The sequence below is a fragment of the Crotalus tigris genome, unplaced genomic scaffold (genome assembly GCF_016545835.1).
Source record: "Crotalus tigris isolate CLP2741 ecotype Arizona unplaced genomic scaffold, ASM1654583v1 scf7180000018549.3470463, whole genome shotgun sequence".
NCBI lineage: Eukaryota > Metazoa > Chordata > Lepidosauria > Squamata > Viperidae > Crotalus > Crotalus tigris.
In genome coordinates this window covers 2,532,757-2,546,001 of record NW_024097072.1, presented here as the reverse complement: position 1 = coordinate 2,546,001, position 13,245 = coordinate 2,532,757, and the positions used below count along the sequence as shown (strand labels likewise).

At 37.2% G+C, this 13,245-nt stretch overlaps 1 protein-coding gene across 2 annotated transcripts in view; it reads left to right on the top strand.

The window, feature by feature from the left end:
• PEBP4 (phosphatidylethanolamine binding protein 4) overlaps positions 1–12,633 on the top strand; it is a 160,424-nt gene extending 147,791 nt beyond the window's left edge. For both annotated transcript variants that reach the window (XM_039354297.1, XM_039354296.1), the window contains exon 7: positions 11,951–12,633. In XM_039354297.1, the coding sequence (XP_039210231.1) occupies positions 11,951–12,042 (92 nt within the window). In that variant the 3' untranslated portion in view covers positions 12,043–12,633. The remainder of the gene's footprint in view (positions 1–11,950) is intronic.
• The last annotated feature ends 612 nt before the right edge of the window (positions 12,634–13,245 follow it).

Sequence of the window (13,245 nt, the reverse complement as noted above, 5' to 3'; positions counted from 1 at the left end):
TTTAAATAGCAATTAAATCTTTCTGAGGGCTCTCCATAACTCAGCCAGACTTTAAACATAAATAAGCATAATCAAACTGATTTTGAAGTCATTCTCTTTGTTGTTCAGATCTATATTAGGAGCAGCATCTACCCAAAATGTTACAGAAACACAGATCAAGCTTTACATATTTCATTGTTGCTTTTTAGACATAAAATCTGCGTTGGATTAATCACATGAATCCTAGATCTCGCTAATTAATGAGGAGGAAGACCTATGCTGCTTGAAAAAGTTGTCCCATAATTAGGGCACAATTGTTATTTAATTATTCCATCTGTAGCTTATTATGCTTCTACCAACTACTTGCCAGCTAACTTCAGCTGATTGTGATACTCTTTATTTTCCTAGATAGATCTGAAAAATTTAAGATAATTGGCCACTTACACTATAAGACAGTGCACCACATTTTGTTGCAATGTGGCTAGGAATTTTGAAAAAAAAATCACTTTGTAGTGTGCTAGTTGGCTAAAGTATAGCGTCAACTCCATGTACGGCCTTATTCTGAAAGGTGCTGGTTACATGTATCTCAAAAATCAAGGGAAGAGAGTGCATTTTAAAAATATTTTCTATTGTAGGAAGATTTCTTAGGCCACAGCAGGAGCTGCAACCCACAGCCATATTGTTCATTTGATCTGAGATATATCTAATTTAAAGCAAATGGCCCATGGTTAAGGACAGGAGTTCCCAAATTGTTCCACAAGTTCCTAACACTGTTCAAACCTTGGAAATCTCCCTAAAATAAAATAAAGCAAAATTTCATCTGGAAATTGATAAACCCTCTCTTGGGCAGAAAACAAGCTAATTGGAGAAAAATGAAGGAAGAATGAAGTTACTGTATCCACAATTTAAAAAAAAAAAAAACCCATAAGATACCAAAATCTACAATCTTCAGCAGCAAAAAAATCAAACATAATCCAGCAACTAATACTGATAAAGAGCACCTAATTCTATTGGTTGTAACCACTAAACCGAGTTCATTTGGAAGGCATAAGTTGTCTAACAGAATCCTAACAGTATATTCAGTAAATATATATACTCAGAAAGTCAGATTGCCCAAGGGTCTGCTGATACAGTTCTACAGAGGAATTATTGAGTCCGTCATATGTACCCTTAATATCTGTCTGGTTTGGCACAGCAACCAAACAGGAGAGGGACAGACTTCAACAGATAGTTAGGACTGCAGAAAAAAACAAACACAACCAGCCTGCCTTCCATTGAGGATCTGTATACTGCACAAACCAGAAAGAGGGCTGAGACAATATCTACAGACCCCTCACATCCTGCTTCAACTCCTCTCCTCAGATAAAGCCTTGCATACCAAAACAACGAGACATATAGTTTTTTTCCCATCATGCCATTACTCTGCTGAACACTTAATTCCCACAGCACAGTCTCATTTCTCTTCTTTTCTCATCTTTTATGATTTATCAATTGTTGTTTGTAACTTATGATTAATGATTGTTAACTATGATGATGACCTATGACCTATTACTTGCTGTTTATGTGTACAATGTGAGCTTATGCACGGGAGACAAATTCGTTGTGCATCTGATCACACTTGGCCAATAAAGAATTCTACTCTGTTCTGCTCTGCTCTGCTCTGCTCTACTCTACTCTACTCTACTCTACTCTACTCTACTCCACTCCACTCCACTCCACTCCACTCCACTCCACTCCACTCCACTCCACTCTATATACCCTGAAGACAAGGAATAGGAAAAACATCATACATATACTCACAAATACACAATTAAAAAAAATAAAAATCTGTATCATCCAGAAAAAGTTTTTAAGAATGTATTTATTTTATTTAGATTATTTATATATATATCCACCCATCTTCTATCAAACTCTGTATAGCTCCCAGTCAATCAAAAAGAATGGAATCTATATGACATAGTATCACCTTGTCATGTGCTGGGAGGGTAGCAGCTTTGATCATTATTAAGAGACTGCTATAAGTTCAGATGCAAATTTCAGATATCAGAAATTTCAAGATCAAACTTTTGGAAAAGGCAACCCGAAGAGTAATGCAGTATTCACGTTTTGTATTTTAGGTGGCATTATCACAAGATGTTGCTCTTCTTGTATATCATTTGCAAACTGTGAGCTGTTACCTTTGGAGCTCTTTTCTAGAACTCTGGAAAAACAGAATCTACCTGTATTGTGAATTTCTAAAGCAGGGTCAGGATTCTGACCTTCAACAAAGAGGCCCTGCTGCTAAAACACTTGATGGAAGATTATTTTTAGCTGTTTTGCTGCTGAATCATACAGCTCTTCTGAGAATTTTATGCCAAATTCTCAAAGCAATTTTATGAGAGTTTGTTGTTTCCTAGTTGACCTGATCATCCACCATATGGCTCATCCCTTGGATTTCAGATGAATGTTGATTCACACCATTCAATCTGTAAAGAAGCATTTTACTCTTCCATATCTCTTATTATTTGTATATCAGCAAAGGCAGGAGGTAAAAATCCTAGGCTGGCTTTTCCACCATAAATAGAAAAATCAAAAAGTATTGGAGCCCCTGGTTGAAAAATTCTGCTGCGACAGAAAAGACATGATTCCTGGGTCCCAGAAATTGCTTAAAAGAAGGAACCTAAAAGTCCATACTTGATTTGTCACATTTAGGAACCGTCAAATTTACTAGATGGGAGGGACATGTACTCAACATTGCACTGCAGTTGTATGTAATCTTACATAAACACACACACAAATGCTGCATGAAGTTAATAATTTATGAGATCAGTCTAGAAGAAGAAGAAGAAGCAAACTGAAATCCTCAATTTCAGTTAAAACAATTAACCAGTGGAACCACCTGCCTCCAGAAGCGGTGAATGCTCCAACCCTGGAAGTTTCTAAGAGGAAACTGGACAGACATTTGTCCAAAATGATATAGGGTTACCTGCCTGAGCAGGGAGTTGGACTCAATGACCTCCAAGGTCCTTTCCAACTTTATTATTATTATTATAAATGGATTCCAGAATTACCAAAACAGCTTCCATGGCTGAGGATGAACTTGAATCAGAATCTCCCTGATTTTTAGTTGAACCCCCCCCCCGGTTTCAGCCCCCCCTTCTTTATCATGGCTTCCAGTATTTGAGGGGCTATCACAGAGAAGCCCTTGAGCATTAAACAAGAAGTAACAGGTGGTAAATCATTAAGGAGAGAAGCAACCTAGAACTAAGGAGAAATGTCCTGGCGGTGAGAACAATTAATCAGTGGAACAGTTCGTCTCCCAGAGTTGTGGGTGCTCCATCTCTGGACATTTTTCAAGAAACAATCCCCCCTCAAAAGTAATGCCGATCTTGCCTGATTGTACAACTAGGTAGCCATAATTGTGCAATCTTGCCAATATAAATTATATTGTGATGAATGTTTAGTAGAGGGTTTTTTTTTCCCCAATTTAGTGCTCCGTAATACTGGCTGAACATGGTTGGAATTTAGTCTGATGCTTCTGAAGAACATTTTAGGCATTCATATTCATTTTGAGCCGAGTATATCCAGCTACTAATAGATAATACTATCTGGCTTCTTCTAAAATTCATAAATGTATGCATTTCTATACTTTCATTCCATTCCTTCTAGTGAATATGAAATTAAAGCTAAGTTCTTTTCGTGTTTTTAGCGTTCACCAGAGCCCAGGAATCCCATTTTATACAAAATAAACGGTATCTCTCAAAAGTGCTTGTCTCAGAAAGCCTTCCTTAAACTAAAATTCAAATGACCAGAAGAGGGCACTCAACTCTGGACTGTGTTGGTTTTTAATTTAAATACTTGGTTAAATCAGTGGCAAATGGAAAGAGGAAAGTGACAGTTAAGGAAGTTTAAAGGGAAAAAAAATACTTGAAGAATTACAGCAATTATCTTTCATAAACTTCTTAATAAGAAATCCTGTGAGTTTTATTTTCTGGAGCAGGAGCATCTATATGCATTTGTATCTATTTTTTGATAATGTGAGTTGGCACACTCAGCAGCTGGGAGTAAATCAAATAAATGAATATCAGTTGAAGTGACATCAGCTGATAAGAGAAAGTACTTTAAAAATCTAGTTATTTACTCCTCAGTGACAAATGTCATATATACTGTATTATAGCAAGTTTATTTAGTGAAGTATAGTATCTTAATTCTGTGTAGAATTAGATGGAAAGACTTTCTTACTTGACTTAAAAATAATTAAGGAATATGTGATAAACAAGTATTAGAGAAGTAAATATGTATCTCAACTTTCTTGTTTTTTCTTATCCCCAGAGTGCTTTCTATTAACCTGGGATAAGTTGTTCTATTATATACCTACTATTTTCTTCCCAGCAAACAATGACTGCTGCCTGCAATGGAAGGTCTTATATTCGATTGGAAGGCCTCAGTATTCATTATGTTATTTTGTTTTATGTCAATATGCTAAAGTGATCAACAGAGCAAAAACTAGATATAGCCAACAACATTAAAGGATCAATAAAAACCCCAAAATTGATAGAGAAATTTTTTAAAAAAAGGAAAAGTGCTTAGAAATTATTTTTTTAACTGAATTCTGTTTTATAAAAGAACTCTAAAAACATTGATTATATTACTCAAAAATCATCTTCCATGCCTATTTGATTAAACAAACTTAATCCAAATATTGCCAAGATCCCATGTCAGCAACAGAGGCTGCAGATCAGATGTAGATTTCTTCTTTCAGAGTTTTCTAGTAATTCTTTTAATCCATGTATCAGAAAAATCCACCAGTTTCTATTTAAACTATACATGAGAGTGAAAACACACACCTTTAGCATAAGTGTAGCAGTTGATCCAGAACGACATTAATACTCCTTTTGATATCAACCCCAAGCCTGCTAATAACAACATAATTGTATGAATATGAATAGATTGCTGAAGCTATGATGGCATGTATATACCGACAAAGAATATAATTTATATCCGCAGTTTGGTGGTCATCTTCCTTTGAAGTGATTGCTTCAGATACTGCTTGACCTGACTTCATGGCTTACCTTTAAATGCACTAGGTGCTGTATATATGTGCTAAATGTATTACAATAGCAGTTTCCAGGAAATATTAGGAAATACCCTGTAAATTGAAACCACTACTTTGAAAATTAGGATATGCTCAAGTATGACATATGCATAGACCTGTTTGTTAATTTTGCTCAGTAAGAAAATTTGATAAAAACACTATCAGTATGAAAACCTGCTACTTTTATGGGACTATTACAAACTTTCAGACTCTTGAGCCTAATGGGCATATTTAGAATTTTGAGACAATTCATGGGTATTCTTCCCAAATGACTGCCAAAATGCTATGACCAGATTCCTCCTTCCCAGCTGGAAATTGGGTGAAGCAAAGAAAAATAGCTTATCCAGGAATCTAATTATATTGCAGAGTTGAAGTTTGATTTCCAAACCACTTTTTAAAATTTTGCCATTCTCTCTTCCAACATCCATGACACAGATTAATTGATGAGGTGTAGAGACAAGTAATTAGGCCAAGAATTTGACTAGAAGAATGAGATGAAATAATCAAATCATATGTTGGCACTATGAAGCCCAATAATAACCACATTTTTACCAAAGAATTTTTTTGGTTTTCATACAAATATGCATTGACAGAATATCCACTCACCAAAGCCAACAGCTTACACGTACATATACAGCTGCACAAAATAAATATATAATTAATAAAGAGAAGTAACAGATAATTGCAGACAGGCCAAGCTCCTCACCACCCCCATTAATCCTCAAGTTGTAGGCAGATACTACTCATAGATTACTTTTTAATTTTCTGCAGATGGCTGGGTGCACTTCGAATGACATGGTAAACTGCAGCTGCTTAATGGCTGGTGTTTGAAACTGGAATTTTACTTTGCATCAAGCTACATTACCAGTTCAAGAAGTATATATACACATAAAGCCATGCACTAAAAGGGGAGAAAACCTGAAGGGGCCTAAAATTCATTAGCATCATATTAGACACTCCCTAATTAGCACAGAAATATACAAAGTTCTCGGATGTTTAAGATTCCAGCGTTTAAGATTCCCCAGGAGAATCTTTGGGGGGAGGGGAGTGTAAAATGTTATAATCAAAAAGAAATTATATTTTTCTCTTATGTTTAGTTCTCAGGGTCAGACTTAGTCACTTTCTTATTATTAGCATCTTATTATTATACTAAATGTGAAATGCTGTATGAATTTAATATAAAGCAGACTTTCTTGCTGTACAGGCATAGTGCTTTGAGCAGTTTACGATTGGCTAGTAAAGTTCAATAAAAATGCAGTTCACCACAAACTATAACTATAAAGCTTATTTCATCCTAATTTTGGGATGCCTGCAGGTAGTTCTTCTATATAACCCGATATTTCTGCCAGTCCAATAAGGTGCGGAGAATTTAAAGGTTCCTAGGCATTGAGAAGAAATGCATTGATTGTCCAAGCATCCCTCCAAAATTAGTCTTTGCCTAAACTTACCAGCTGGCTTCTCAGTAGGGTTTACCAGTTGGCTGGTCTTGTCTTTTGAATTAAATGAATGGAACTGCAAGATGAGTGTGTTTAGCAACATAATCAAAAGTCCCTAAGACTCTGTGGCTATTGTTAACACAAAAAGGATTCCCGCCTACTGCCACTGGGACATCATTAATCTTGTCAGAAAACCTTTAGGACCCCTTTCACCAAGAAGAGCCCCAGTTAATAAGGCAGATAAGTTATAAGATACAAACTGTGCTGATATCAGTGCAAAAAGATGGGTCTAATTTTTCTCAGTCTTTCTGCCATATCTCAAATTAGAATATCATGGCCTGCAAAGCCATCCATTCCATAATATTGGAGCCTGTATTTCCACAATATTGGAGCCTTCAGGCTTAATAAAGTGGCCTTGAATTTAGGCAGTCAGATGCAGTAAATCAGGGAGCAAGATGATTCAAATGACTTCAGGTTTATTGCATGCTAATGCTGTCTACAAAAGTCTGAACTACTAATGGTCAAGATAAATTGGTTGTATATAAGAGTCAGTGGAACTGAAGGTGGACTGGGCTTAGACTTCTTGTGGGTGTGAAGAGACTTGAGACTAATGATGTGCTTGACCCTTCCCTTAGGCTCAGCCTGGTCATCTCCTACAATTAGGTCCATACTGAACTGGAATATCAAAGTCATAGGAGAAAGTTGATGCAACATGAACTAACAGAATGCAACTGGATTGGGGCAGGACTGTAAACCTTATTCAAGTCCCATGTGCTGACATACACATTCCACACTCGTATCCTGCTGCTTCTTCCTGGCGGGGTAGAGGGGTATGCCAAACCAGTAGTTTGTCCTCTGGAGATTCTGACATATTCAGCCATTCAAACCTCTGCCATAGTGGAAAGTGAAGAAGATAATGAAAGAGTCACATCCCTCCACTGTCACCTTTTCTTCTCTCACAAGTTGAAGGTAAACATCTGCAACTTGGAGCCTTTTCTCTTTGGATAGGCTTTCTGATTTAGATTTAGATTTCCCAGGATTTTTTTCTAAATCATTCCAGTAGATTCTGTAAGTACATATAGTTCTCTGCTATAGAAAGAGACCTCCAGCTCATGGTGAGAGGCAATAGTTATAAAGAGGAGTGTAGTGACTACACTGGCCCACTTTATTTCTCATTCTGTAAGTAATTTGCACTCACAAAATAGGATGAGAGTCTCAAAAATAACAAGGCGTTATTGTTATAAACAGCACTGCAATTGTTGGGAATTGTTGGGAAGAGATAATGTGAGTGTGTATATATAAAGTGTATGCATGTGTGTGTGTAATAGCAGGGTATAAGACGCAGGCAGGAACAACATACATTGGACAGCACAATCAGGTAGTTGGTATTGTGTGCATGAACATCTGCACAGTGTATGGGCTAGACCAGGAGTAGGCAACCTTGGCTCTTTTATGACTCGTGGACTTCAACTCCCAGAATTCCTGAATGAGGCCAAAGCGGCTTCTCACGTTCCATGACTGCACTTCCCTAGAGTTTATACAGATGTCACTTTATGCACACCGGGGTCAGGAAGCGCAATCTGCTGTAGAAAGAGGAGCTTTGCTCTCCTTTACAGTAGTGAAACTGCAGCAGCATCTTAAACTTCAGCTTCTTTGCTCTTGAAGACTATTGATTCCCAAGCCTCTAAGCATGCATGAACTTGCTCTTCAGCTGGTTCTTCCTTTAAGTCGGCTGCATCACCCCTTCTTCTCTAATGGATCTATTGCCTTGGAGGCAGTTGATGAAGCAACTGCAGTTTGCTAATGCTTTTGCAAGAGCTGCAGGGTCACTTTGTGCTGTTTATTAAACACTAAGATTTGAATTTAGATCAAACGGGTAGCCTTCCCAGCTAAATGACAATCGCAGCCTTACAAGGCAACATGGGCGAGTCCAGGTGGGGCCCTAGCAATTCAACAGTTTCTACCAAACTGATCCTCCGTTTCCATCTTAATCCTGTGTCATGGTTGTATCAAATCTCTTTCATTCCCAGAATACATACATTGCTTTGACGACAGTTTCAGTCCCATTGTCCCTCGGTCTGAGAAAGCTAGCTTAGGAAGCCTGGGAAAAGCCACTAGCAGACTCCGTGTATTCTTTAGCAGAGAAACAGAAGCAGCCAGAGGGTGGAGGAATCACGCCACTAATTTCTAGCACATAGCGTCTTGGGTAAAGTAACACCTTTACGGGGACTAATCAAGAAGCTACAGAATAGAGAGTAAACTTTGTAAAGTTCTTCTTCGCCTACGAATTATATTAAACAGAAGCACTATGGACAAGGTGCTGGGGGAGTGAGGAGAAAAAAAACTCCAGTGTGAGCCATTTTATGTGGAAAATGTAGAATTAAATTTGTTTTGCATCAGATTCATGAGATAGGCTTTTGGTAGGAAGAATCCTGTGTTATATTAGTTAATGGGCCTCTTATGTTTAGACTCTAATGCTGAATCCATTTATTACATCTTTATTTATTACTTCTGTAGCAAAAGAAATTGTGTAAAATACTTCTGAGATTGAGTAAGGATGTTTTGACTATTTTCAGTTCTATTTAGGACAGCATTTATTTTTAACTATTTAAATTGTATATTTCAATATTATACTATAAACCACTCAAGGTCTATTGGAACGGGCGGTCATAATATAAATAAATAAATAAATAAATAAATAAATAAATAAATAAAGCACACTACTAAAAGTTAGAAAATAGGGCAAATCAAGAACTTCGTCCAGTAAGAGCATAGCTTCAAACACAAAACAGTGATCTGTTGGGTTTCCAAAGCGTCGTTCATTGTCTTGATACAACATTCCCCATCCAGTAGTAAAGATATGTATCAGAACTGCTCACAGCTATAGCTTCTTGGGTTAAACACTGCTTGATCAACAAGGAATCTATTTTGCTCCACAAGTCATAGAGTACTTTCATCAGAGAAGTCCCTTGCAATCAGTAAATATCAGAATTATATCCACAGTAGAAATCGTGAACATGAAACATTGTTGGCATAATTCAAATTATGCTTCTTAAGGAAGTAAACATTTGCTTTTCACGTTCAACTTCAGGTTACTTGACTTCTGTGTGAGAAACAGGAGCTGTTATTGCTTTGAAATTTGCTTCAGGTAGTCAAACAGTTTATGCCCGTCCTGAATTAGATAGATTAGTGAAAGATAAATCTGTAAATGGTCACAAGTTCTAATGGCCATACATTATCTCTAAGTTAAGCTGTAAGCAGGGCATGCTGGAAAACAATTGTAAAAAGGGGGCACTGTTTTTATCCAGAAATTATAGGAAATATAATTACAGCCTTGTGTCCTCTTGTTAGGTCAAATTTGGGAAATCTGTTACCCTAAATGTACTTTGGTATGATCCTTCTGGCTCTGCTTACATATTCATGAACAGCCAAAGATATAGTCAGAATAAAAATATAACCTCAGTAAAAAAATAACCTATAATATATCTGTGTCTTGTTATGAATGGCTAGCATGTCAAACTCAGAAAGTATAATTCTCTGCAGAAGTTAGCTCTTGTGTCTGTAGTATCAGACCTGGACTGGAAGGAAGATGCCCTTGTTAGTGCTTCTGTTCCATTTACTTTTGACTTAGAAACACATGTGGACACACGCATATGTATTCATGCTGCCACCACAGTATAAATTCTCCACAGCATGTAGCAGCAAAGATTTCCTGTTGCAGGTTAAGAGACATGAAACTTATTCAATTCTTCTTTCTTAGGGCTGTGAAATTCAGTTTTCCTTTGGTTCTCAGGCCACAGCATTCAAAGTTTGCAGAAAGTCTTCCTTTTAAAAATTTATGTTTGTCCTCTTTTCTCATAGCCAGTCAAAAAAACAGCAGTTTGAAATCTAGCAGAAAAATATTGCTGTGGAAACAACTGGACACACATGGATGTGTGGGCTCAACTGAGTTTTAGAACAGTAACGAAATATGCTGTACGTAAGGATGTAAGTTTAGATTCTAACATAGAGAAGAGTTATCAAAAGGGAGGAACTAATCATCAACAAATAGGCTTTGGAACAATAAGAAACAGTGAGCATCGAGAGTTTAATCACATTATTTTCTCCACCAACACAGTCCTATGGATCTGCAGGGATTTCCTGAACTGCTTGAAATGGACTGTGGAAAACTACAAGAAACTTTTCTTCAGAACTCATGTTTTAAGTCATAGGATTTAAAATAGGATGAAATTAAACATCTTGTAATATTGAATGGATCCTTGGATTTGGATGGCTTTGAACTGACATTTATTCCACCCACATTTTCAGGGAGCTGGGAAGCTCTCGTTTGCTATGTTGGTAGTAGCAAGCAGGCATCTCCAAGGAGTTGTTGTCCTTGCTTCAAACAAAGCCTAGTTGAAACTGTTTTTATTCATGCTTTAAGCAAAACATTATTAAGTCAGTTTATAGATAATTAAAATAGAATAAAATGCACTAATAATAATACATCATCACCATCTGTCAATTGCAAAAGGCAACCTTACTCAGAACAGTTTGCATTCTGCAACAATATCTTTAACACCATCTGGAATCGGTGTCTGCCTGCCCCAGGTCTTTGGAAGGGACTGGATAGGTGGATAAAAATGCCAAGCCCAGTCTGAACATCTGTCTGTGCAATGAACAATAATTTGTTAAATTTTTATGCCACCCAATTCCCAATGACTGTAAACACTACATAGATATGATGTATTGTAAAAATCCCTAGATACATATGCAGTATACGGATGTCCTTGGAAAATAACTGGACAAGAATGCTGAGAATTCTTTTTCATAGATCTCATTCATTTGTCACGGGGAAAATATATCTGGTCGTTTGGAGTCAATAGTGACTTGGTGGCACATAATATCTCATTCATACACCCATACATCCTCTCACATCCTAAAAGCAGAGTGAATGACAACTAAAGTTAAAGGCCAGCATCTAAATAATCTAGTGGAAATTTGTTTGCTTTCCTCTTCATAATTCTGTTGGGCCTGATGTAATCAAGGCATATAGGCCAAAATGTGAACATTTTATAGTGTCAGACCAGAAAGACTGGCATGCACAGTCAAGATATGTATGTTAAAACATACTACACACCTATCTAGGTGAAAATGCAATTAATGGCTAGAAATCAATACTACTTTTCAAACAGACACCGTGATTTGAAACTTCAACATTTAGAATGCATTGGAGAACAAGATTCTGATTTTAGAGATAAAAAGTTGTGGTTAGAAGAAGCCAAAATGTTATCTCAGCTATATCTTCACATAGTGGGTTTGCCTCCTTTCCAATGTAACCAAGCTCCATACATGGAAAATTTTACCAGCAAACAAACAGCACATGGGAAAGATTCACCTAATTTCCCATTGAGTAACTGCATCACGGGCCATCTCACTTCTAAGAGTAAAAGGTTTTTAGATCTTTCTCTTTCCTTTCCAGGTTCCTGGAACATAAACAACTTTGTGGATCGGTTTCAGCTTGGAACACCTGTGGCTTCAACCCAGTTTATCACTAAGGATTACCATGACTAGCAATAGAAGCACCGGGAGTAAAAGCACCATTGCTCTCAATGATTTAGCTTGCTTTCTTCCCTATGGAGCAGACGAGCGCTCCAAATCTTTCTCTTCATTCAGCAAGCATGGGTTGTATTTTTGCATGACCAACTGGCTTTATAGAGCTGGCTATGATATTTATTTTAGGATTCATTATACTTTTTGACTGGCATTAACACAATAGCATAGTCATCCCCAGCATTCTACCATACATATCACAGAAAATGTAGTGCATTCCCTGCAGAGCTTGTATGGCCTTAAAATTAAATATGTATTCTAAATTTCTCTCATATTGGCTCGGAAGCAAAGTGACAATATAGCCACCAATCTATATTCTCCCCAAGGACTTTTTAACTATTGAAAGATCCGTAGCCTACTCATGACCAACAACTACAACCAGCCTTTTGTTTTAGATATTTAATTGACATCAAATAGTCTTTTGTGGCCCTTCCATTCATGATTTCCCTTCCCAGGCTACATATTCTTTGCAAGTACGCATCCATGTTTCACCCTTGAACTAATATCTGCCATTTATTGCAGCATTCAATTAAAAATAGCACTTCACTCTTCCTTTCTCAAGTTTTTTTATTGCACCGTTGGGATATGGAATCTCACTGAAATTGGACATAAGCTTCATAAAATATTACAAAATATTGTAATATTTTTTTTCTGGTATCAGTATTTTTTCTTTGAGGGAATACTGTCCCTGTATATGATGCTACAAACCCTCCAGGATAGCATGCAACACAAATGGACAAATCAGCAACAGGCAACTGCAAAGTTGGAAATGTGCCGATTAGAAATAACTGTAAAATAGAACATAGAACAGTCGAATTATAAGAGACCTTGGAGGTCTTCTAATTCAGCCTCTTGCTCAAGCAGGAGACCCTATATCATTCCAGATAAATGGCTGCCCAATCTCTTCTTAAAGACCTCCAGTAGTGGAGCACCCACAACCTCTGGAGATAAGCCTTTCCACTGATCAATTGTTCTCACTGTCAGGAAATTTCTCCTAAATTCTAGGCTGGATTTCTCTTTAACAAGCTTTCATCCATTACTTTTTGTCTTGGCCTCAGGTGCTTTGGAGAACAGGTTGACCCCTTCTTCTCTGTGACACCTCTCAAGGACTGGAAGACTGCTATCATGTCTCCCCTAAGCCTCTTCGTTAGACAGCCTAGTTCC